Source organism: Oreochromis niloticus, linkage group LG14 (assembly GCF_001858045.2).
Source record: "Oreochromis niloticus isolate F11D_XX linkage group LG14, O_niloticus_UMD_NMBU, whole genome shotgun sequence".
Taxonomy (NCBI): domain Eukaryota; kingdom Metazoa; phylum Chordata; class Actinopteri; order Cichliformes; family Cichlidae; genus Oreochromis; species Oreochromis niloticus.
This window is the reverse complement of record NC_031979.2, coordinates 5,635,663-5,663,594: the sequence shown is the minus strand read 5'-3', so window position 1 is coordinate 5,663,594 and position 27,932 is coordinate 5,635,663. Positions and strand designations below refer to the sequence as shown.

Here is a 27,932-nt window from a genome sequence, read left to right as displayed (position 1 = left end):
CAGTTTCTCATGAAACAGTGTGATGTCTGTTTTTCCATCTTGTTCAGGTGACGCACTCGCGTATCTCCCTGGTGTATTTGTTCAAGTAGGTGAATCACAAACACCTGGTGACTCATGTAAAGCTCTCAGCTTCCTTGGATTCTTTCACCGATATCCAATGTTATATTTACATTTATATTTATATTTTTATGAAGTGAATGTCTTTTTTTTTTTTTAAGGATTCTATGGACCATTTATGAATTAACACAGCAACTAGTAGCTGGAAAAACAGAGCCAATATTTTTCACAAGTGTTTGGTTAGTGCTGTTGACCCATCCATCCACCCCAACATCTCTGTTGCTTCGACTTGTCGATGTGGTCCATTCAAAGGCCCTGACACCATGAAACGGTTTAGACTGTAATAAGCCACTTTATGGGGTATTTGCATTTTGCAAATTACTTTGAAAGCTGACTTGCAGTATAATCAGAAACTATTTGGAATTTTCTGTTTCATTTTCTTTCATATGTGAATCTGGACGTAATCAGCATGTTGAAACTGCAAATGTTCTCAGTTAAACAGCTGTTCTGTCTACGAAAATCACAAAACCATACCCATTCAATTTTTCAAAAGCAGCAGCTTTTTTAAACTTTAAATTTGTTTTGTGAGCAGCAAAACCACAACATTTATATTTACTTAACTAAGACCTAACTTAACTATGAATTCATTGTAGTTTACTGAAGCACATTTGTTACTTTCCACGTTTATTCCACTGTGTTTTGGAGTCTAACGATGAAGTCTGCACTCTGGTGAATTATTTTAAAGCCTCAGTTCTTAGTTATTTTTTAGATGTAATAAAATAAATTCACAATTATGCTAAATGAATAATTATGATCCAGTCCAATAGGACATCTGATTGAGAAGTTTGGGAAATAGACTGGCAACCAGTCCAGGGTGTACCCTGCTTCTGACCCACTGTCTCCAAGGATGTGAGTGTACTTTTCCTCAGTGTGATCTGAGGAAAAGTAGCTTTGAAAATTAGCCAATTATAAACTAAATAAGAATAATTGCCTCTCGACACCTATTGGTCACAGGTCCTATATGCCTTAGAAAATTGCCCTTTCTCTACAGAGGATAGGTCAGCAGAATGGGCAATAGGCTTGACAGCCAATTTTTCCACATAGCAACTAAACAACAAGCAACTAAAGGGCACCAACAACTGCAAATACATACAAAGTATGTTTTTGTGGCCTCTCATGGCCAGCTGCTGATTACTGCATCTTTAAGAGCTAGATACTCTGAGCTCTAATCAATTTTCACTGTTATAGAAAAAAAAAAGTTTGATATAATCAAAGATTGGAAAGATTTTTTTAGTCTAATAATGTCCAGAACAAACAGTGACTGCAGCAGATAGTTTCGATTCAGTCATGCATCTAGAAAATACACTGAGATCAACTGAGAGCAGCTCTGTACAAAGTGTCTTTATCTGTGCCGGGCAGTGGTGGGGCTCAGTGGGTAATACCATTATTCACACAGCTACAAGAGGTCATTGGTCCACTGCGAATAAATATGAGTCACAAACAGATGACAGTGTTGTATCGTGGAGGAGGACAGGGCTGCAGAAGAAAAAAGCAAAGCCTTAGTCCCGCTTTATCTGATTCCAGTGTACTTAAGTATGCATATTCAGCCATCCCAATGCATTTATAGTGTGACTGCTGAGGCTTTATGTCACTGTTCAGCTGTCGGCTTTACTTCTCAGACACAAACAGCAAAGGTTACATTTGAATTTCCTGGCGTCACCACAATGCTTTATCTGACTGGGCTGATCATGTTTCCACCAGTATGTGCTTTGCAGATGAGAGTGGACAGACCCTTTGGCTCTTTTCTTTTCTGAAACAACAAGAAGGTGCCGGGATGTAAGAGTTTTGGTTCATGACGCCATCTGGCCGCTTTTGAGAGCACATCATTAAAATTAGCCTGAATCACCTTTTCTACTGGATCTCCTGCTCTCGCTGCATTGCCATTGGTTGTGTGGCACCCATTTCTACACTTCTGACACTTGTTCAGATTGGCTGAACAATGAGTGAAGCTTTCTTAATTTTTTACATCTCCCCTGACATACAGAAATCTAAATATATGCAGTGGTAACGCCCTCTCTGCCTGGTTTTGCCTCCTGGTGAGGTGAAGCAGACAAAGGAAATATAGAGTCCAGAAAGAGCAGGGCGAGGCACAGACAACCTGAGTCAACACTCAGCTTCTCTCTGGGCTGGCTGTCAGAGCTCAGGTGGGAGGCAGCCAATAAATCTGTTGGCAGGGCAGTGACACCCAGCCAGTCAGCAGGCGGCAGACACACGGCTGGCAGAGAGACCGGTACAGAGACAGACGGACAGAAAGGAGAAGACTGAGAAAAATAGATGGCAAGACAAGGTACAAGGCATGCTACTGTCTGAGGTTGTGGGTTTGTGTGTGTGTGTGTGTGTGCGTGTGTGTGTGTGTGTGTGTGCAGGCAGGCAGGTTAGTGTGTGTTTCCATGGCAAAGAGTGCTGTGGTCAAGCAAAACCTCTGCAAGACCTCATTATTTCCCTTCCAACATCATGAAAACCAAACGAGCCATATGGAAAAAAACACAACAAAGGACACAAGGGAGACAAGACAGAAAGAGACTCAGGTCTGCGTTCAATTGGTTGGCATACAGGAAGTTTTTTACACGCTGGTTACTGTAACTAGTCAGTGTCTTGGCAGGTAAAGTTTTATGACTAGCTGCTTCTAAAACACTGTGGGATCTGCACAGTCCATATGACTGCAGTGCAGTAAGTATCCAGATGCTAGTTTTACTACTGTGACTTTAATCCTCTAAGTCTAACACATTCTGAAAGTGTGCAATTTGTACTAGTAGAATTTGTGTCTTTCTGAGAAACATTATGATTGCAATTTCTTCAGCTAACAAGAGTACGTTGCCAAAAATGAGATGCTACAACAATCCCTTTCATTTATAGTTGCATAGTGTTTGCAGCCTGCCTGAATCCAGTCAAGGCTGCAGGCCAGAAACTTAACACCACAACTCCACTAAGTCATGACAGTAGATCGTCATTTTAAAATTTTGATTATGAGCACTAGGAGTTTGGCAGTAAACATTTTTTCTGTTGTGGTGTGGAAGTATATGAAATGAAATATGGATATAGTACCAATATTTTAACACATCCTGTAACTGTTCTTTTTATGCTTTCGTACAGCTGTGATTACAGATTCTGACCTACTGCATGCATTTGTATTTTAAGTTTAATCAATTTGCTAAAAAGAAAAAAAGACAACACAATAAAAATGTAATATAGCAAAGATAAGTTATGCTATTTGTATATGTGCAGTACTTTGTGAACCCTGGTTTATTTAAATTGTTTTAAAAATAAAGGCTGCATGGTATGGAAATATGGCACAAATGCCCAGCATAAATTACTCACGTTAAATTGAACAATTATCGGCATCCTACAGAGCTCCCCAGATAACACCATTTCAGATTAGCTAAAGAACGAAGAGCAGCCAGTGTGGTCCATGTTCTGCTATCCTCTATGCTGTTGCATGCTGGGGGAGCAGGCTGAGGGTTGCAGACGCCAACAGACTCAAACTGATCTGTAAGGCCAGTAATGTTGTGGGGATAGAGCTGGATTCCCTTAAGGTAGGGTCGGAAAGGCGAATGTTGTTCAAGATAAAGACAATTTCGGATAATACCTCCCACCCACTCCATGACATGCTGGCTAGCCACAGGAGCACGTTCAGTGAGAGACTGAGATTACCAAAAAGCACCACTGAATGACACAGGAAATCATTCCTGCCCGTGGCCATCTCCCTATACAACTCCTCCATCTAATACACTGTAAACACTGCAATAGTTAAACCCTTTTTGCACACGCTCTTTTCTTACTCGGTAATATTCCTGTCAACATTCTTGATATTTATTTATAATCACTTCTTTCAATCTTTGATATTTATTATTGAGTGATTTGTATATATTGTGCTATTTCTTAAATTTCTTAAATCTATAACATATTGTATTGTTAAATAGTCTAGTCTGTTTCTGTTACTGTTATTTATACTGGAGCAACTGTAACCCACATAATTTCCTTAGGGATTAATAAAGTATGCTGATTCTGATGCTGATTAATAATTAAAGCAACATTTTTAGATAAAGTATCTAATAGTATTTTATGTCATTCTTATGTCATATCTACTCCAAGGCTCTTCTTCTGCATGCACATTTTTAGCAGCTGTCTTTACAACTGAAATCAGCGGAGGACCATCAGTTAAAAACACTATCTACAATGTCCATTAGAGTCTAGCAAAGCAACCTGTAAATGAATCACAACAATTTGATTGATAGCATTATCACTACTTGGTTCAGATCTCTAGATTCATATATGTCCAAATTCCTTTGGAAAAATAAACCCCCACGTATAAGCTTAAAAACACTACAAAAGACCAAGGATAAAGGAGGATTAGAACTACCTAACTTTCAGCACTACTTCTTAGCCAACAGGCTTCAATTTATCTCAGGATGGCTAAAACATACCCTCTTAGATGAACCTTGGCTTGATGTAGAACAAGCACTTTGCAATAATCTAGAGATTTCAGACCTACCATTTATCAGCTCAAACATCCAACGACATGAATGCTTCAAAAGCGTCAGCATCAGCTCTTCTCTGACAGCATGGTGGGAGTTTCCAAAATTGACGGAGTCTTCATTAATCCCATGCAAACGTACACCTATCTGGAACAACCCTGACATATTACAAAACAATAATATAATAAACTTTCCAGATTGGAGTGGTAAAGGAATCAAATATTTAGAACATATATTAGAAGGAACAGAATTTATTCCATTTGACAGACTAGTTACACAATATGGGATCAACAAGAAAAGATTTTTAGAATATCAACAAATTAAATCCATAGTAAAAAAGAAATTTAAACCGGGTCAAGTTGAACTACAAACACCACCAAGTGTGGTACAATTTCTTACTCTTAAAACCCCAAAATTACTTTCCAAAATATACAGAATGCTTTCTAAAACAGATGAATCAATATCACTTCCTATTGCAAAATGGGAAGTGGATTTATCAGTTAACTTGGACCAAAACTGCTGGTCTCAGATATGCTTAAAAACCTTTCATTTAATTAGAAATCCCAGTCTTCAATTAATTCAATACAAAATACTACATAGAGTACACTATACAGGTCATCGGATGTTCAAGATGGGCTTTATGTCTACCAACAATTGCTCACACTGCCAAACCAATTCACCGGACAATTATATCCACGCTCTTTGGTTCTGTCCACCAGTTCAGAAGTTTTGCCGCGAGATATGTGAAGACTTATCGAAGTGTCTGAAATGTAACATTCCAACTTCCCCTTTAGTGTGTTTGTTGGGCAGGTTAGATAATGTCACTACAGAAAAGAATATAGCCCATATGGTTTTCACTGCCCTATGCATAGCCAAGAAAACAGTCCTCATGAACTGGGAAAATAAAAATAATCTTAATTCTAACCAATATAGAAATTATCTATTAGATTACATTAGTCTTGATACAGCCTCTGCCACCACATCAGATCAATTGCTCTAGGCTCCTTTGATCAGCTCTATCACCTAGTGGGGGTGGGGTAGAGCTGGGCGATATATCGAGTTTTTTAAAAATATCGATATATTTTTATACGAGATATAAGATGTGACAATATCCTTTATATCGATATAGTCTATGTTACTTTATAATTATAGTTGCGGAGCCACAAGTTTGCCTCTCTTTCGTCCACTTTTGTCTTTACGCAACGTTACTCGACCTCGCCTCTCCTTCACTGAACACAACTCCCCCTCCTCCCCCATCGCTTCACCTGCAGGCAGCGACAAGATGGACACGGCAAATCTCTGTTAATGAGTTACTGCGCATCGCCCCGTGCGTGGGGCTGGACGGTGTCAACGTGTTAACGAGCTAACCACGCTAACGAGCTAGCCACGCTAACGCCATGCACGGCCTGAAATCCTTTCATTTTCTCAAAAGTTGACTGCGCGCCTTTTGTATGAATTCTGGTTGTGCTTGATGACCGCGAACCGATTTTATGTGATACACAGCGCTCAGCAATCTGTCAAAAAATGTTTTAGTACGACTCTGGTAAGCTACGGAGCTGCACCACTTGATGGATTGTCGGAGCATTACGGCTACCGAGGAGCCTAATACGTACTGTGCTTCAACGTAATATTACCATTGTGTGTGTATAAGGACCATAAATGGCACCTGTTCAGAGACATGGTTACGAAGCGGATTTCAAACTCCAGGCTGTCAGTCACGCAGTAGAAGTTGGGAACAGAGCAGCTGTGAAATCTGTCTATGTTATTATGCTCAGCGTCTTTTAGTTTACATTTTGACTGCACAATTGTGAGCTCTTTGTTATGCACAAAACAACATAGTTTTCTTTTATTTATAGAGCATCATTATTTAATAAATGCTCATAATTTATTTTTGAGTAGTTTTTTTCATGTACATCTATGCTGTATGTTAATAAAAGTGCCTGTGTGACATCTGGGACACAGCTTTGACTAAGAACTTTCTTTTTGTTCTTACTTTATGGCTTTAAAAAAATATCGAGATATATATCTTATATCGCCATCCAGCTAAAAAATATCGAGATATGAATTTTGGGTCATATCGCCCAGCTCTAGGGTGGGGGGTCAAAGTTTGGTCCCACCATCGCTGTTATGATTGGTGTGGGGGTAGGTACAGGCTTGGGGCATCGGGGGATTCCCCAGGAGCATCTTCCTTGGAGGGCTCAACCCGGGGTTGCGGTCATGGCCTATTAAGAGCTCTGTTGGCTCTTAGATGACGGTTTCCTCGTGGCTGCGTGCAGCGGGGCTAGGGGAGGGTCTGTGCTGACGGACGTGGGTTACTGACCTGGTAGCCTGGCTGCCCCTGGGTGGGTCCGGGACGGGTGTGGGGTTCTGGGGGTGCTCCGTCTCTGGGCTGGGGCCCTGGCTGGGCCTTGGGGACTTGGGTCCTGGTTGGTGTGTTGCCGGGGTTGTGGGCGGGTGGGTGTATGGGGCCCAGCCCTGACGCAGGGTGCCGCCAGTGCATCGAGCCACCTGGGGGGCTCTTCAACTGGTGGGGGAGGCTGTTACATCTTGCAGGAGGTCTCCTCTCTTCAGGAATTCTATATCTCCTGTATCTCCCCCTCTGCAGGAGGGTGGAGGAAGATCTCAGCCTGGGCGTCTATTGTCTTGTGTAGTCTGGAAGATGAGTGGATGACGTGGTGGGTGCAGTTTTCTCTGTGGTGGGGTCGGGTGGGCTGTCCCGGGCTCTGTGGGGCCAGGCTGCGCTGCTGAACTGGGCCCCGGTCCGGATGGGCCTGGGCCCCCTTTCCCTGGCGGTTTGCAGAGTATGGGGGTGCCTACTGGGGTCAGCGGGGGAGCTGGCCCCAGGGAGGGGTCACTTGCCCCTCCTCCCTTCCTTCCCTCCCCATCTCCAGCTGCCTCTCTCTTCCCGCTCCACCACAATCACCCACACATGCAGGGCCTTGGGGTAAAGGTGTGGCACCAGGGTGCAGGGGAGGCATCCCCCCCTTCTGTCCCCTTCTGGCTGCCTGTGCCTCAATTTTATCCCACAACTTAGACATTCACATTACTCACACTCTCATAACACATACATATAGGATCTTGGGGGTGGGCATGCTACACAGAATCCAAAAGACCATCAGGGTGTACAACCTCATCCCTGGCGTCGTTGCCCACCTCTCAATTTTAAATACATGTAGACATTGAGGGCTATCAGGAGGGGCTATGCGCTTACCTGCTGCTCCATGCCCTCCGGGGTTTTAAATGCACCTTAGAACACACATGCATCAACACTACATATGAGCGGGTGGAGGGAGGTTTGGAGTCTTCTCTGCGGCCTGTTGGAGCGGGGGGGGCTGGGAGGAGGAGTTGGCCATCTGATTGGGGTCTGGATTGTGGGGCCTCCCTGCTGCTGCCGAGTCGGGGCAGTCTGCTTCTCTCCACCCCAGGGAAAAGGGTAACACTACCTGGGTCTGGGTGCAGTTTCCCCCTCCAGGGGCAAGGGTACCTAGACCTGGGGCTTAGAGTACGCTTGGGGAGTGTGATTGTGTGCACAGCGTCTATTTATGTCTGTCTCCACGTTGGGTGAGTGTTGAGTAATTGCATATGAGAGCATGAGGGTGGGAATGGATGTTTGTATCTGTGTGTGCCTGTATGTCTGTGTCTATATGTCAGATTGGGTGTCAGATGCCACCTCTCTAGGGACATCTCAGGCCCTCCAAGGTAAGAAGGCCTATCTCCCCCCACCACTTCCCCTGCCAGTGGCAGATGCCCTCAGACATCGGTGCGTTGGTGGTTCTTTGTGTCCAGGGATGGGCGTCCAGTTACACACCGGCTCACTCCTTGGTGGCTGCTTGTCGGGGCCTGGAGCCTGGGGCTCGCTCGGGCAACTTCGGAGGTGGGGTTCCCTCAGCCTCTCGGCCTGGGGCTCGGTCACTCTGGCACAGCTGGCTGCCGGCGGAGCTCACGGGCACGTCACTGCAACCCCCCTGGCTTCTGCTCCGCGGCTGCTGAGTGACCCCTCATCTGAGGCTCTCCTCAGCTCTTTCTGGGATAGTGGCGCGGCTGCACCTCTGTTGGTCTTCCTTGGTCTCTTGTGTTCTGAGGGCCTCTGGATATCTGGAGTCTTGATCTCCTCCATACCTGCTTCATGCCCTGGAGGATGGGGCTGTGGCTCCCCACACCCTCTACCAGATTGTTACATGAAGGAACCTTTTAAATACAAGCGCGTTCATGCTCACAGGTGTACACACACACAAACTACACCCTTTGTGGCTCCTACCTCAAAGCACACTGAGCGCTGTCGATCTTACGTGCTGTATAATAATGTTTAATATTTAGTATTTACTGTTATATTCCCATAGATCATCGTGATGTTGTTTATTATGTTGCTCTTTTTTTTTCTTCTGCTTGTTTTCTCTTTTTTCTTTCTCAACAGGTGATCCAGGTGATTGATATATGTATTTTTTGTCTGCTTATTTTGTTGGTTTTTGTTTTTTGCCCTTTATCCCCATCCCTCTTCCCCGCTGTTTTTCTTTCCCTCTTTCTTTCTCCCCAGTCAAGTCTGTCCCATATTTAGCAAGTGAAAATAAAATAAAATAAACAATAAAAGGTGAATCAAATAGACCATTATGGCAAGGCTGGGATGGTCCCCCCCCCCCCCAAAATAAGCATTATCGCTACTTTTTTCTTTTCCAAATAACCAACAGATATCATGACAATACTGTTCTCAAAGATACTATCTCAGTATCAGCAATGATACTCATGAAGTTTGACATTTTGGCGCACTGATGGGAAAAAAACAAGACAATCCTAAAACTAACCTGTGTGTTACACATATTGTATTAACAGCACTCTCAGACTCTATACAGTATTATCTAAAAGATTACTGTGTTTTAACCTAATACCTAACTGATGCAGTTAGAAATGAGCAAACATAATACTGTATGAAATGACTTTGGCCATGTCCACACTAATAAGTTTTCATTTGAAAACGCATCTTTTTCTCTCTGTTTTGGCCTTCCGTCCACACTGAGACGCCGTTTTCGTTCAAAGAAAACGCAGCGTTTTGAAAACACTCTCCAAAGCGGATACATTTGAAAACGCCGTTTTCGCGTCACAGTATGGACAGCAAACCCGGAGCCTTTTCGAAAAGATGACACATTTTAGTCATGTGACAAATTAAACTAAGACAGCAGAGGGCATTACACGGCAGTTGTTTTGTTTGCTCTCAATTTTGACAGCCCTATTAAAGACTAATATCAGTTTGTACATGCTTCAGATAGCTTTTCTTCAAATTCTTTAACTCTCACTCGCGTTTGCAACTTTGTACTTTTGTGGTACTCGGAGCAACAACTCCACCTCATTGTTAGTCCATTAAAAAAACTCAGTGCTTTTCCTCAACATTTTGCCGCGATGTTTCAAAGGGCCGGAAAGTAAATAAACGGCAGACAGAAATGAGGCAGGTCAAATCGGCTTGCGATGATATTTGTGGCGAGTGCGAGCTGTTTAGTTTTTCTTTTCTTTCTCCTAGCTCATTCTTCCCACCCAGAGCACAACTTCAACCAAACACAGCTGACAGGCATGTGAAGATAATTTCTTTTTGAGGCATGATGTCTTGTTCTAATGTGGCTAAAAAAGTAAGCAGACCCTGAGAATATACGCTGTCACATTGTTTACCTCACAGTTTTCTCTGCGGGAGTTCAAACCTCAGAGTAAAGCAGAGAGAATGTCTGCTGGCTGCTCCGCACATTCAGCTGTGCAGCTGGCTCGTTTCAGACCACTGAGAGGACTTACTGAGGACACTGAAAGGAGCTGTTGTTAAGTGGCCAGACAGCTAACAGTAAGCCTTCACAACTATTCTTGATGAATAGACAATAAAAAAAGTGCCAGCCGTGATTTACATTTTATATGCAGTCATTCTATAAAGCAGGAATGACTGCTGAAGTGTCTTTAACTACTGTCATCTCACAGAAAATTCAAATCAGCTCGGATAAACAGAGCTGCAAGGAGTTCTGTGCAATACAGCAAGTTTGGTACCGATCCAATGTCAAGTAAATACAGGGTCAGATACAAACACTGACACCAATCTAGGAGTCTAATAACTTTTATGATATTTCATCTGAAAGAAAAAACTACTTTTCAATCCAAGAGGAAGAAGTAGTTTTCTTGGAGGCTCACCAGCTTTTCAAAGTTTCCTTTACGTATGAAAAACTCTCGGCTTTACAGGTTAGACGTTCTGTGGATGAGAGCAAGTGAAAGAGTTAGTCACTTCTGAGTCATGATGTTGGCTGCTCTGTGTTTCTGTGTTTAACATTAGGTGGAGATTACATCCAGTATTCTGGAGATTTTAAACTCGCTTCAGAAATGATTAAAAATGTTATCTGTAAACACATTAAAAAGTATGTTAACAGCCTGGTCAACGCACAGCTTTGGTGTCTATAGCTCAGGGCTGCACAATCCATTGAATTTTGATCCTAATCACAGTTTCGAGCTTCCCATAAGTTAAATGAACACAACCAAGACAAAAAGCAAATCAAGCGCTCCCTAAATCAGCGCCTGATCATGAGACTGCATGTGAGAGCTAGTCCCTTAGGGTGGAATATCATCCACTGTTTGAAAATACTTTACATTTATGTAATGTTAACCAAGATCAAATTCCAGGCAGTGTTGTAGAGTTTTGCCTGCATCAGAGAGCATCACAGCTAACTTAATCAACCGTCTGAAAACACATCACAAACTGCAGCATAACCAACGCATGAAGGGCAAGAAAAACAAAGCAATGCTTATGTAAATTATCCAACATGAACTCATGAAGTGGGTCTGTATAATGCATGCATATGCATTCAGCTCACAAAGACACGCCCTAATCACCAATCAATCACGTTTAGCCAGAGATATGTGTCCAATAAACATGGAGAGTAACAGAGGATTCAGGGAAATGGTCAGCGTGATGGACAAAAGATATGTTGTTCCCTCATGCAATTGTTTTTCCATAGCGGCAATACCTGAAGTGTTTGCAAAACGTCACAGGGGAAAAGAAGAGGAATCTCCCAGTCGTTGAGTGCTTTGCTATGAGTTTTATTCACATCCATCATGCAGGTACAATGGATGGATATTTTGGCTTCAAGGAGATGATCTAAGTTCAGGTGACCTCACATTATTTGTCTGCAGAGATAAAACATGATTGCTTGAAAAGTTTTGGAATGAATTCTTTTTGCTTTTTTTTAGTGATATTGATAATATAGCATTATTATCACCTTCAACATCTGTCGTGTTCGGCAGTTGTAACAAGCAGCAGAGTCACAATCTGAGTTTTTTGTTGTGCCAAATTTATTTGCTTTCTCAGGAGGAGCACTATGGACTTTTGATGGAGGTTAGCGCTCTCGGAGTTCTTCAGATTTTCTTTATGATTTTCTATTTATCTTCTTTCGATGTGCTGAATTTAGGAGAATAAGGAGGACTGATTTTTTCTCAATGCAAAGATTTGTGCATTAGCAGGAAAGCTGCACTACATGGATGTGAAAGCAGTGTTTATGTGACAGTGCAAAACTATACAGAGCTGATGTGATTTGAAATTGGAGGCAAGTTTTCTTCATGGACAGGTGTGCAGACATGGGCAGCTGTAGCTGAACACTGCCAGCTGCACAGTGAGTTAATTGATTTATAACTCATCCCTCTGGAGTTAGGAGGCTGTTTAATGGCCTAACCATACAGCAGACACAGAAACAGAATAAAAGTCTGTACCTCTGTTTTAGTGGTCACAAACCATGGGCTATACCCAGATAGACAGTACAGGAAACACATGGCCAAACCACAAGGTAAGGCAAGAGACTAAAATAAGTCCCATGCCCCATCCAAAAAGAAAGAAAGGGGAAAAACCTTATGAGGATTACTAGTTACTTCCATCAAAAGTAACTCAGTTACTTCAAGTTACTCGATACTTTCAAAGTAACTAGTTACTAGGGAAAGTAACTTTGGTTTTACTCAGACTTCTCTTGTTAATGTGTTGCTTCCGTAACTGGAGACCCAGCAAGAGTACCAGTCTTCTAGCTTGCTTACTTGCCACAAGTGCACTGTGCCACCTACCAATAGAAAGGAAAAGATAATGTGCATATTTCCATGAGAGAAATCCCACGCCTGGACCGTCGTTGACCGCCGCCATGATTCTAGCCTACGTCACAGCGTCATGTGCGCTTTTTACATCCAACACAAAAACTGCAGTCGTGGTGCTTTTGATTGTACTCAGAACTCAGAAATTCTGCCTTCTGAATAGGAAGATGTAGGTAACACCAGACTGCAGATGAGCTGCATCCAGGGCTGGACTGGGACAAAAAAATCGACCCGGGCATTTTGACTAGAGACCGGCCCACCATTATAGGAAAAATCATAAAGCCTTTGAATGAAAACAAACACTGTTGTGACAGTGATGTACACTGTCTTGATGGTATATATGTATCATATGTATCTATCAATCATTTGTTGTAAGACTCAGATAATTATTTATTAAAAGCTAGACATTTTAAATGAGAATAAGAAAGTATTTCTTTGTGCCCCCCTTTCCCTGTTAATGCCCTACCTGGCCCCCTGGCAACACTTTGCTAGACCCGCCCCTGCACAGTTACCAGCTGTCAGCTACATAAAAAAAAGGATCCTGGTGTTATTTGTCTCTCAGAAACAGTTCATAACTTCCCTTCAACTCATCCATGTCACCTAAAAGGTAAACCTGTTTCTCCATCACCTGTTCACCTCTGATGATTCAGTAAGGACATCTCCTGGTTTCATCTTCATGTTTCCCACTCACCAGATAACCAAACCAATATCATGACCAGCAGCTTTTACAGCTGTGGCTCCAGCAAACATCAGCTGATACTAGAAATTGATATTAAATAAATTCTAACAACAGCTGATCAAACGTGCTGCTGTTGTTTAACGCGACATCCGCTGGTTTCCTCTTTCTGGCTTAAAGTGGGCGATAAACAAACAAGGGAGAAAAGCCGATCAGCTGATCATTGATCAGTTTCATGATTGAAGTAGAAACAGGAGAGGGAGGGGGAGAGAATGAGAGCAGAAGAGGCAGCTGTGCAGCAAAGACACAGAATAACTCCAGCTTTGTGTCTTTTTCATTCTAGCTGAAGTACCGGACAAACTGCGTTCCTTTTCACCTCAATACCAAACGCATAATGTTTTCTCTGAATACGAGACGATTCCGTTTTTTAGGGGACGGTTGGCAACTCTAATAATTAATCTTATGAACAAAATAAAGTTCAACATCAGTAACATAGCACCCACCCAGCTGTATAGAAACTCCGTCATGCTAGCTAGTACGCAGTACGAAAAAATCAGCATAACGAAAATAAACTCGAACTAAACTTGGTTTATATCTGACCCAGATAGACTGCAGGTCATAACTTCTTACCAGAAGTTCCGTTCACCTGACACTCGGACGGGCGGCCGCTTCGGGTCTCTCCTCTTGCCTCCCCTTTCTCTCATCCACCTGCTGGCCTCCACCACTTGCTAACGTTACTGAATCTGTGGAAGCTCCGCGATAGCCACCACACGAAGTAACGAATAACGAGCCTATCTAAATCCCAGTAACGAGTAACGCATTCCTGATTTTGGCATAATAACTAGTTACCGTGCTCGTTACCACAATAATAACGTAGGTACTGTAACGCGTTACTTAATAACGCGTTAGTCCCAACACTGCTGATCTGTAATTCTCATGGTGTCAGTGCGTTTTGTCTGCAAAAAAATACTGGTAAGGTGTCATTCATAATTTAAAAATACTCCAAGTGTAGAGAGTTTTAACCATCTCTTCACTAAGAAAATACTAAAGCTCGGCTTAGCTTACTTCTAGACTTTGCACAAAAAGTGAGGACAGTTGTGTCCCTAAATGATGCCACGATGTATCTGTGGGTTCAGCAGCAATGTTGAGTATATGGGTTGCTTGCCAAAGCTCTGCCAATGCCAAACAACCAACACAACCACACTGGCTGACTTTCAACAAATGTTGGTTGAAGAATGGGATGAGTGTGAAGAGTGTGAAGCTGGTGACCAGCATGAGGAGGAGGTGCCAAGGCTGTTGTGGCATGTTGTATGGCACTTCCACATGCTACTGACACCTGCTGAGAGTTGTTCATGGGTACAACCTACATAGTCAGAACTCTATCATTACATGTTCTAACTGAAAGATTCACAGACAATACACTGGCAAAGCATACCACACCCGCGCCCTAACTCATTAACAGCCAATTGCTGTAGGAATTTAAGACATGTAAGAATTCAATTTTAGGAAATTCACTAAAAAGAGTTTTAAGGTTTGAGTTGCATAGCTGTCCTTTTAACTGGACACCTGAGGAAAAGCACAAGCCAACCAGGGTTTTTACACAGCTGGAAACAGCTGCTGCATGGATCACACACAGAGACACAGGTGTTCTTCAGCACCATCAGAATTAACAGCCCAGTCTGAGACCAAAATGTCACAGAAAAGCAATCTGTTTGTGTTCATGAACAACATTTTGTCATGTTTTTTTCCACGGCAGCACTAGTTTTTTTAATTTATTCCAACAGAAAGTTTTCTTCATGCAGACCATATGTTTTTTTAGATAAAGCATGCCATCACCATGGCAACCAAGAAAACACAGCTTTAAAAGGCGTAGTAATCTGAACCACAATCTTTTTCTAAACAGCAGTTTTTATACTTGAACCTAAGCATCTCTTTCTAATATGCTAATTCCAAACAATTTGTTTTTAATGCCCAACTCTAACTGATGAACACAATATGAATGAATAAGTTCTTAAAAACAACATAAATATAAGGTACTTTCAGCTGCCGCCTTCCAACTGGGGATTTTTCATGTGTAAAGCAAACGTATCAGTCAAAATACAAATGGTATTTAAAAATCTGTGACTTGTATGACTCAACATTTGTCTGCGGTGTGAATGGCAAAATCATTTGTTCCGTCGCAGACTTCTCCAACCTCCAAATGTGACGTTTTTTTACATTTTACAAACTGGAAAATGTAAAAGTGTTGCCGTGACATGTCGACATGTGTGCTTCACTTGTCAAAAGTGAATTAGTGATGATTGGTATAGGAATATTGGGTAAATAGAATAACAATCTGCCCCTCTTTGCTTCACAGCATTATGACAGCATTATTAGTATGACACTGTTAACTTAGTATTATGATAAAAGCGTCAAAATGTAGCCAACAAAAAATGATGTAACAACTTAAAACAGCTCAAACCAAACAGCGAACAGCAAAGCAGGGCTGAAAAATACTGCACTTTCCTGGAGTGACTGCTTGAGTCTTTGTAATGAATGTCTTTGAAAGTGAGACAATTCCCCAATGTTAAAAAACTTCACAGCATTAAAAAGCATGTTTACAGCGGTGTACAAAAATAGTTTTGGTGTCTATAGCTTTCCCATTCATACCAACTGTATGGGTTCAAATTCAGAATCAGAATCAGCATACTTTAATCCCTAAGGAAATTATGCGGGTTACAGTTGCTCCAGTACAGTAACAGTAACAAAAACATACTAGACTATTTAACAATACAATATGTTAAGATTTAAGAAATAGCACAATATATACAAGTCACTCAATAATAAATATCAAGGATTGACAGATGTGATTATAAATAAATATCAAGAATATTGACAGCAACATTACCGAGTAAGAAAAGAGCGTGTGCAAAAAGGGTGTAACTATTGCAGTGTTTCCAGTGAATTACATGGAGGAGTTGTACAGAGAGATTCTTTTAATATCTTCAGGTTAGGGGCCATCTTTGATTGACACCTGTATGGGCACAGGCAGATTTAGCTAACCCATATGGAAAAGAAATAGAAAAAACTTATAAAAGACTTGCATAAGATGTGGCCTACCTCATATAGTGAATCATATAAGGCTTATATGATTTACTCATGAAAGTGGCCACTTTCTCATTACTTTCATATATTGTTTTAGTAAGTATCCAAAACATAATTGTTTGGAAAAGATATATATATAAATCTTATAAAGTTTGTATCTGTCTTGTGTGAAACCTGTATGAAAAGCATACGAGAGTGAAAACAGATATAAGATCCCTAGAAAAATCATATAAATGAAACTTGTATGTTTTGGATACTTACTAAAACAATATATGAAAGTAATGAGAACGTGGCCACTTTCATGAGTAAATCATATAAGCCTTATATGATTCACTATATGAAGTAGGCCACATCTTATTTAAGTCTTTAATAAGTTTTTATTATTTCTTTTCCATATGGGTGGACTTCTCAGTATTGTAATGGAATATCTGACAGATAATGTGGCTTGCTACCTGACATACATAAAGTAAGTAAGTAAGTAAGTAAGTAAGTAAGTAAGTAAAATTTTATTTATATAGCACATTTCTAGATAAAAGATCACAAAGTGCTTCACAAGGTATAAAACAGAAGCAGTCCAAAGTTAACAAAATGCAATTCTAAAAAGATGTGTTTTTAGCTGTTTTTTAAAAGTAATCAGTGAGTCTGCAGATCTTAAGTTCTGAGGAAGAGAGTTCCACAGTCTGGCGGCCATAGTGGCAAAAGCTCTATCACCCTTGGTTTTCAGCCTAGTATGCTGAATAACAAGTAGGCCCTGATCACAAGACCTCAGGGACCTACTAGGGACATAGGGCTGTAACAGTTCAATGATATAGGCTGGTGCTTGTCCTTGAAGAGCTTTAAATGTCAGAACCAGTATCTTAAAATGGACTCTGAATTCAACGGGGAGCCAGTGCAGCTGTATAAGCAACGGTGTCACATGAGAGTACTTAGATGTTCTTGTCAGAAGCCTTGCTGCAGCATTTTGGACAATCTGCAGGCGCTCCAGGGAGTTTTTGTTTAGACATGTAAACAGTGAATTACAGTAGTCCAATCATGATGAAATGAATGCATGAATAACAATCTCCAGTTCAGTATGAGATACTATGGGGCTCAGTTTAGAAATGTTTCTTAAATGATAGAAGCAGGACCGAACCAGAGATTTGACGTGAACGTCCAGGGTAAGAGCAGAATCAAAGGTTACTCCTAGGTTCCTGATAGACGATTTCACAAATGTTGAAAGAGGACCAAGAGCATTCATTATGTTAGGTACATGTCTGTCTGGAGCACATACAAGGACTTCAGTCTTTTCTTCATTAAGTTGGAGGAAGTTGTCAGCCATCCAACCTTTGATGGTTTCTAAGCACACATTTAGAATCTGCAGCTTAGAAACATCTTCTGGTTTAAAAGACATATATAGCTGGATGTCATCTGCGTAGCAGTGGTAGCGAATGTCCTCAAAGGGGCTCAAAACATGCTGGAGAGGAAGTCAATATATTAAAAACAATAAAGGCCCCAGCACAGAACCTTGTGGCACACCATAGGACAGGGACGTAGAAGATGACCTGAACTTAGAGACCGCCACAGAAAAGTATCGTTCATAGAGATACGAGGAGAACCACTCTAAGGCAGACCCAGATACACCAACCCAGTATTTCAGCCTTTCAAGCAACATGTAATGGTCAACGGCGTCAAAGGCTGACGTGAGATCCAACATTAGGAGTACAGAACACTTTCCCGCATCGTTTTGCATCAGAATGTCACTGGAAACTCTAAGAAGGGCTGTTTCAGTAGAATGAGCTCTACGAAAGCCTGAATTTGACTGAAATTTGTCAAAGAGATTATGTTTGTCTAAAACTGCTGTAAGCTGCTTAGCCACAACCTTCTCTAATATCTTAGCAATTAACTGTATTTTTGAGATTGGTCTGTAATTGCTAGTGAGAGATGGGTCCAGCATAGACTTTTTTAACAGGGGGTGTATAACAGCATTTTTAAAATAAGCAGGGACTTTACCAGATCCCAGTGAGGTGTTAACTATGGTGAGCACACAGGGACCAATAGAGTGAAAGACATTTTTGAATAACGATGCGGGTATAATGTCGAGTGAACATGATGATGCTTTTGTTGCATTAACTATTTTTTCCAGCTCTGACAGTGAGACGGGTAAAAAGCTTTCTAAAATGTCAGGCCGAGCTGGCGTAGGAACTGACAATGCAGATGCTGATGGGGACAATTTTTTCCTTACAGCATAGCATGTCTCATGTTTTGCCAGTGCTGGCTCCTTTGTGGCTCTTACTCTTACTAGAGAAAGAAGCTAAACAGAGCTCTTATCCGTCTGTCAGTGGGTTACTGCAAATGAGTAAGAGTAATTTGTCTTTATTGAAACCACACTGACTGGCTCTGTGATTATGTCACTGTAACTGATAATGCATTAAATAACAGTAACATTAGTAAAAAAATAATATATAAAATAATAAGAATATATAGATGTATATAGCTTCCTAAAAGGTTCACATTCAGAAGTTTTAATCCAACACTAAGGCTAGATTGTGTAATGTCATCAGATTTCACAATACATTTTTTTTCTTTTGAGCCATAATCCAATCCAGTGTTGATTAGATTACAATCGACCACCAGCACCAATATTAATGTCCCATTCTCTAGAGATTTAAATTCAAATGAGTCTTAAGAGACATTCCTCCTAGTTGCCTCAGTGTAAATGGACCCCACCTCTCCTCTGGCTAATCACTCCGACTGGAGTTCATGACAGCCTTAAGTGCCGACTGCACCGCTGTGTTATTAAATCCAATCCACCAGTCAGGAATTATTTAGGGTGATTACCAAATTTATTTTAATTTTCATCTTCAGCTATCACTTGGTTGCATTAAAGCGGAGGCACGGTGACATTTGGGCTCACTCAGATAAAAGGAGAGCAACATATCATTTTAGCTGACCGTGAAGGCAATGACACACACAGACACAAACACACTCACTCCTGAAGACATTCACCAAGGGTCCAATCTTGTGGCCCATATTGAATTGTGTCTCTCCACTCCTGTGGTGCAAACTGCTTGGTAGAGGAGGTGACACCTTGCATTTATGCTAACAGTCGAAGAGAAGAGATTGCAATTTCCTGCTGATTCTCCTTTCTCACAGCAGTGGGGATCCTTTCTGCTAAACCATCCCACTACAACGTCAGTCTTCCACCATCTGCTCCCACCAGGCTGCATTTTATAGCAATTTAGGTTGTGCAACATGACAGAGAGATTAACTTCACAGCTGAAGGGCTAAAGTACAGAAACATACGACTTTCCAAGTTTTTAGGATAAAATTAGCTGATTCAATGATACATTGATGGATACAAATGTGATTATAGAGTAACTTTTTAGTCATCCATCTACCTTCTATTGCTTTGCAGATCCAGGCCTTGGGAGCTGCAGTCTAAACACAGGCCTCTGCCTTCTCGGCCACCCCCTGGTACAACAATGTTGACTGAGATAAAGTAAGCAAAGGGCTAACAAACCGAACATGGTTACAGGTCACAGGATAAAATGTATTACTGATAAAATCTCCCTTAAATGATATACGAACATTCAGACGTCACTGCAGTTGAGACGCCTCAGCACAATGCTGCTTCTTTTCCCTCTATGGGAGTTGAGGTGTTAGCCTTTAAGGATGCTGTGGGCTGAAATGAGCAGTCTGAGTTCTCTAAAGACAACATATGCCCCAAGGCTCTAACAAGCCCTTGCCTATAGAGGCAACTCCTTTCGGCCGCTTCGGCTACCAACACTACCAACACTTTGAGGCTACAGGTAAAGGTAGGAAATTGATAACGTGACCTAAAACTCAGCTTTTTTTTTTACTGCAATGAAATGCTACATCATCCACATTACTGCTACGATTTATCTGTCAGTCTTTTGTATCACTCTCCCCCGATTCATGAGGATGACCCTGAGGTACCCTGAGGTCCTTCACACGAGGGAGGGACTCATTCCCACACTTTTCCAGCATCTGAACTATGTGAAAGTGTTAGAAGTCAGTTTGTTTGTCCAAGCACACAGAGGATTTTTCAAGGTCAAATTCTGGTTATACTAAAGGATTGATGAGGGCACAGCTGGAACATTCAGAAACTGGATCACACTCGGGGTGGAGAGGTAATCACGCTTTCAGAAATCCATCACTTTGACTATCTGAGACATGGAAAAGAAATACATAAAGAATAAAGAATTCCAACTTTTAAAGTTATTATTGTAACATTTTTTTTTCAGTAAATTTTGGAATAAAAATTGACCTGAAACATCAGTAGTAGTGCAACTTACTAAAAGTGGTAAGATGCCAAAATTAGAGAAAGTTCCAGAAACTGAGGCTGCTGTGATGTTCCAAATCTGCCAAGAGCTCCCAGTGGCGGCAACAATTTGTTGACCTGATTCATGAAATTAAAAAACAACCTACAGTACATCTGTCAGTATATAACTGATGTGGTCATACACTTGGTTACATGCACTTCTTAGTTAAATCTGTAGTTATCAAGCTCAGCTCTCTCTTTTAATGTATGCTTTTCATTGTTTAATTGTAACCTCTGCTGTCTCTCTCTGTCCTCTTATGGTTGTGGTCGGGCCTGATGACACATGACCAGTGTTGGTCCAACATCATCATAACTTTGGTCGAGGATCAACATTGCAACTGACGAATGATGTTAACAGTTAACATTAGCTAAGACGTTAGCTAATACTTTTAAAAAAAATTATTACTAGAAAACCAACATGAGTAACCTAAATTTGGCTAACAGCAAACCTAACTTGATAAAAATATTTATTATAATGTATAAATGAATAAAGAAAACGCTTGAAATGCTGATTATTTCTTCCAGAAGAAATTTTTATATTCCTACATTCCTGCAAAGCTATGACATCACAACAATGTTGATCCTGAAAAAGCACATTATGATGCTGCAGGGATATCAGATACATCAGCTGCCGACAGTGAGTGCAGCTCTGTGTTAAATGAATATTGGCAGGCTATATAAAATTTATAGAAATTGTATTTATTAGTAAAATACTTACTGACAGCACAACCAAGATTAGTGGAGTGTGGAGAGGAGCTGAGAAGGGACAATTCAAGTAAAAAAAATATTAACTGAGTTGACGATTCAACAATAAAATAGTGACAAGTCGCGACATAGCCAGAGGTTCGAAAGGAAAGAGTTGTTGGAGTATTTCTTACAGCTCTTATAGCCATAAGGTTTAGATTTAGAAGACTGTAGCCTTTGACTAATGTCTCACCAGACATTTAAGAAAGTTCTAGATACTCCCTTTATCTTTCAAAACCAGAGGATTCAAACAACCTTTTTTCCACATATGCAGCAGTGCACCCTACACACCTGTAAACAGGCTTTGATTTATTAAAACAGTCCCCAACAGGATTTATCCTTTAATTTCCTTCTTTGACGCATTTTTGCTGATGTTCAACTGCACCTTGAAGTATCACTCCATGTTGTGCACCAGAGAGCAGAGAAGTATATATATGCTTTGCATACAGCACATGAATTACCTTGAGTGTTTCATATACAGCACATTTACTGAGAAACTGCTGTGGTAATGCAGGATCCAGCTTATATCGGAAATTTCATTTCGAGAATTGCTTTAAAGAATTTAATCTTTAATGGCTGTACTGGAGCTGAGCCGAAGAACCATATGGATTAGTAGTTTATACTTGGTGTTGATAACTGATTTGCATATTGTGTAACACTGCAGTGTAAATACAGACTTTCCACATGATGCAGGTGCAATGAAGAAGAGTGGTGAGAAAGCTAAGTGCTGAAATGCAAAGGGAATCAAATAAATTACTACACATACAGACTCGTAAAGCAATATTTCCACTTTTAACTGGAACTGAAAGTCAGAAAAACAATACACAAAAACACAGCTCAGGAATTATGTATGAATAAAAACAATGATCTTCTGACAGCCACAGGAAGCAGACAGGCTAAGTGAGTCAGTGAAGGTGACACAGAGAGGAAAGATTTCATCTCCAACTGTGTTTGTGAGAGAGTGAAAAAATAAAGACACACAGACATCACAGGGCTTTTCTTTGGCATCCAAAGGGGCAGCAGATAATGACACACTGGTGACACACTAGGATGTTAACAAAAACAGAGATACATGCTGTACGACACACACATACACGCACACACACAGACACTCACCAGGCCTGAGGTTTCCTCTTGAGCAGGCCCTGTCTCCTCCATCGAGAGTGGGGGCTGAGATGGTAGGTCAGCTGACGACAAACCTTTTCCATTGCCCCGAGAGAGTCTCCCTCCTATTGAACACACAGACAGAGGCACAAAATATCAGCTTAATTACATACGGCAGCCAGAAGATAGGAAAAATGTTGCTTTGAAGCTTTATGTAGCTTTATTTTCACAGACATCAGTTCTATTGGTATTTACATGCCCAGCCAATGACAGCTAGCAAGTCAGCATACCAGAGGATACAGCTAACGGCATATTTATATTTAAAGTGTAGTTTTTGCACCTTCTTGTTAGTCTGTGTATAGTATATTGTTGGAATTGTACTTTTCACTGCTCCTTCCGTAATTTGGTGTTGAGTTTTACATATTTCCGAGGTGCTTTTTAAACCAAGCTTTGTACAACAGCTTAGGCTAGAAAGACAGCCTGCATTATCAACATGTAGAAAGTGCAAAACTGTTAGCTGATATAGCATCATAACTCCTTTAATTTCTCCTTAAAATATCCTCTTGTCGGGTTTAAATAAGAAATGACTTTTAAAAAAGCAGCCCCAATATGAACAAGTGATTTTAAAATGGTTACATCCATCTTTTATATACAGTTTTTGAGTTCTAACATTTCTGTGTCTGCTGGTTGTAAGATCGTGTCGGTGATACAGTGTCAGCAGTGTAATGATTTTGTGGTGAAGCAGATTTAACACTGTGGTTAGTCACTTACTGGTTGAATAAACTTCTTCAAATTAGCAGCTAGCTAAAAAATAGGTTATACTGTCTACATACAAGATTAGAGATTAATATATTATAATATTAATCTCTGGCTCTCAGCTCACAGCATGTCTTTTACCCTGTCTTCCTTTTCTCACACCAACCACTGAGCCTGGTTCTGCTGGAGGTTTCTTCCTGTTAAAAGGGAGTTTTTCCTTCTCACTGTCACCAAAGTGCTTGCTAATAGGGGGTCATGTTGGGGGTTCTCTCTGTATGTACTATTGTAGGGTCTACTTTACAAGCGCCTTGAGGCCACTGTTGTTGTGATTTGGCGCTGTATAAATAAAATTGAATACAAGATGATTACATTTCATACCACTGGAAAAAAATGCTCTCAAGTTAGAATATTTATTTGTGATTTAACATTGCATCACCTTGTAACACCAACATTTTTTTTTATCTGTGCTGTCGTTTAGGTACCCTGATACAAGAGTGGTATCAGATACAAACATCTAGACCCACGCTATCACTGATGGCCTTTTTTGCCATCACTGGATTTTGCTAGAAAAACAAGTCATGATATATTTCACAAACAATTCAAATACAGTGTAGAGTAACTGGAAGCATAAGATATTTAATGCTGCATTGATATGGTATTAGATAAAGAGTGTTACCAACAAAACAAAGCAATAGCTATCGTGGTTAACAACATTTCTGTTAATTTCCTGCATTCTTTTGTCAACAGGTCTTTACAGGTTAGTATGATAGACTTTATATAATAGTTGATTTAGTTTCTGGGTCTAAAAAGTGAAGGCATTGTGGAAGTGTCTTAAATCTGGATACTATTTAATGACCTGCAGGGGTTGACGCCTCTGCTCCCAAAGAACTTCAGGTGTATAGAAGTGAAAACAACCCTCGGGCTCCATGCTCTGTGACCTCTGCAAACACTTCCTTGATGATCTTATGGGAGTCTTAAAGAGGATAAATCAGGGTTTGCTCATAAGCTAATGATTTATTAATCACAAGTTTGACAATGGATGTGCAGTGTCCCTCGCTTTCTCAATCAGATCCATTTTTCATCATGTCTGGTTTCAAAATGCCAAGATAGCAGCAAAGTACTCAGTTTTAAGCTTTACAACTGGATTCACTAACCAATCGATGTCACAAAGGTTATGTTCTTGTTTAATATACTGTCCATGTTTGGGAGAGCCAGGTCTTGGGGAATTCTATGCAATAGTACATTGACATACTAAACATAAATCGCTGGCAAAGGAAAGAAATATATAACCCTTTGCTAACAAAGGACAAGAGGCCTGTTGCTGACTATACATGTTTCTTCCCTGACCACAACCATAACGTTTGATATCCCAGTGTCGGTGTTCTTCCCACATCATCATAATAATGTTCGTCCAGGATCATTATTGTAAGTGACCAATGACATCTGATCATCCAGTTAGCATTAGCCAAGAACTAACAATAAAAAAATATTACTAACAAATCAACATAGGTAAGGCAAATCGGGCTAACAGCAAACTTATTGTAAAATTAATAGAGAAAGCATTTGAAATGATTACCTCTGTCCCAAAAGAGTGTTTTATATAAACAAAGGCCCATTTTTCTTTTTCCCCCACATTACAAAGCCATGACATCACAACAACATGATTGGTCAGTCGCAGTGTTGATTCTAGACCAACACAGGTTACCAGTTCCACCTACACACCAGCCACCTAGCAAATCAAAATCTGAATTTCAGTTGTGTCTCATTTGCTGGATCTCACAAGGATTTTAGGTTGGCAAGCAGCTGCCGACTGCTCCCTCAGCCAGTGTGGCTTTAATAGACCTCTCCAATAATGTATGTGCATCAGTTATCACTTATGAAGCTATTCCACATATGAACTCAAGTGATACATATGCATGTACATTTCAAACTGTATGCAACAAGTATATGATTTTGATGTCGTCAGTTACGGGTGTTGCCATGTTGACATGAGGAACAGAGAGGAAATGTCACGTCTGACATGGCATCACCACAGAATAAAAGAGGGCAGTGAGGTGTTACAGCAGCCACCAGGAACTGATATAATTCAAGGATACAAGGACCACTGGAGCAAAGAATTACTAAACACACCTTCTGTCAAGTTTCTGATATGACAGGACATGCACAGACACACACACAAGTCTGGGGACTAGAAATCTACAGGGTGTGCTGATTGGCTGCCCATAATCACTCCATTTGGTGTGCTGCATCACAATCACATTGTGTCATTAAGTCTGAGTGTCTGAATTGCACCTTTACTTTCAGTGTGGCACTCTAAAGCGTTTTACGATGAAATAGAAAAATTCTTCTTTCTTACAATGGTACAGTCCTCCCAGGGCCTCGGATGAGTGACATGTAAAATTACATCTGTTAGTTGTGACACAAAATAATGCCTCATAAATATAAATATAATCTCAGAGATGGCTTCTTAGTCTGTACCATAGAAACTAGGAAGCAATTTGAGAAACAGTGTCACCCAAACCCTCCACTACATCGTAGCTGTGTGTGTGAGAGACTTCCACCCACATTGAAATACATTTATTCAGGTGGTTAGTCAGGTCCAATGTTATCCAGTACAAACAGATGATGGGGGGTTGGGGATGAGGAGGGGGGCATGGGGGTGGTAGGGTTGAGGGTGATGTCAAAAAAAGCTCTTCTATGTTCCCCTGTTGTGGGGTGAGGATGGATGTTTGTGAGCGATTAGGTTAAAAACTGAAGGGCAAAAACTGGAAGGCGAAAAAGAAAAACTATGTTCTTGCTTTTGAAAGTTACTGACTCTGCCCAGAGGGGAGCTGATGGAAAATTTCATTTCTCAAATTAAATGAAGTGATAATGACTTCATTTGAGAAACTGTGAACACGTTCTGCAAATGTATGTGTGGTCAAACACGGCAAAAACAAATTGAGAAGGCATTTTTGTTGTGTAAATTCAGATTTTTTGATCTGTCACATCCTGTGACAGAACAAGCTCTCACAGTATTTTTTTTCTTTTTTTAATCTTTTGTTTTGTTTCCACTCATTTGATTTTGATTCATTGATTCATATCAACACTCATGTGTAAACTTGTGCTTTACTTGAGCCACAGTGAGTGTAACAGTTAGCTCTTCAACCTGACTGAAATGCTGAGCTGTGCAACAATGAATCCTGCAAAACTTAAAGTGCTTAAGCTGTCACGTTCCCTGTGTTTAACCGGCTGGCTCAGTGAGGCTACAGGTATTTGTTAGTGTTTTCTCCTACTCTCTCACTCTCTCTCTCTCCTCCTCGCCTGGATCTAGCTCATTGGCCAGCACACCTGAAAACAGTTACTCACCTGCAGCTCATCATCCTGCCACTCCCGGCTGCTATTTAAGGCAGAGGCTCAGTTCTTCTCATCGCTGGAACGTTGTACTACACACGACAGGGTAACCTCGGCTCAACCTAATCTTGTGATCCCTTCTGTTTTTCTGGCTTTGATCTGTTTTGTGCATAGACTCCTATCCTATCCTGTCCTCAAGCCCTTCCTTTGGATTTCCCGAACGCGTGCGAGTTTGCAGAGTGGACTTGAGCGAAGAGGAGTGTGTAGTGTGGCGTGGCTGAAGAAGAGTGAGGAGAGTGGGAACCCCTCCCGCAATATCCCGTGGACCCATGGAGCCCCCTGGATTTGCCTCACATTCTGTATATAGTCACTTGGTATTTTTTATGTGTAAATAAACCTTTGCCCTTTACTCCGAATCTGCAACTGAGTCTGTTCCGTCATTCGTGACGCAAGCAATGTTGTAAATAAACGTGGGCTATAATTCACCCAAGATGAGGTGCAGATGTTAAAGATCCATCCATCCATCCATCCATCCATCCATCCATCCATCCATCCATCCATCTTCATCCGCTTTATCCGAGGCCGGGTCGCGGGGGCAGCAGCCTAAGCAGAGAAGCCCAGACCTCCCTCTCCCCAGCCACCTCCTCCAGCTTATCCGGGGGAACACCAAGGCGTTCCCAGGCCAGCCGAGAGATATAATCTCTCCAGCGTGTCCTGGGTCTGCCCCGGGGCCTCCTCCCGGTGGGACATGCCCGGAACACCTCACCCAGGAGGCGCCCAGGAGGCATCCTTGTCAGATGCCCGAACCACCTCAACTGGCTCCTTTCGATGTGGAGGAGCAGCGGCTCTACTCTGAGCCCCTCCCGGATGGCCGAACCTCTCACCCTATCTCTAAGGGAGAGGCCAGCCACCCTTCGGAGGAAGCTCATTTCTGCCGCTTGTATCCGCGATCTCGTTCTTTCGGTCACTACCCACAGCTCGTGGCCATAGGTGAGGGTAGGGACATAGATCGACCGGTAAATTGAGAGCTTCGCTTTTACACTCAGCTCCCTCTTCACCACGACGGACCGGTGCAGCGTCCGCATCACTGCAGCCGCAGCACCAATCCGTCTGTCGATCTCCGGCTCCCTTCTCCCATCACTCGCGAACAAGACCCCGAGATACTTGAACTCCTCCACTTGGGGCAGGAACTCATCCCCGACCCGGAGTGGGCACTCCACCCTTTTCCGGCTGA

The 27,932-nt window shown here is 41.5% G+C and overlaps 1 protein-coding gene across 1 annotated transcript in view; it reads right to left on the bottom strand.

Annotated features, from left to right (window-relative positions):
• lrrc75a (leucine rich repeat containing 75A) overlaps positions 1–27,932 on the bottom strand; it is an 81,887-nt gene that overhangs the window by 11,992 nt on the left and 41,963 nt on the right. Inside the window, exon 3 of the mRNA XM_013264770.3 lies at positions 22,622–22,734. Within this exon, the coding sequence (XP_013120224.1) occupies positions 22,622–22,734 (113 nt within the window). The remainder of the gene's footprint in view (positions 1–22,621; positions 22,735–27,932) is intronic.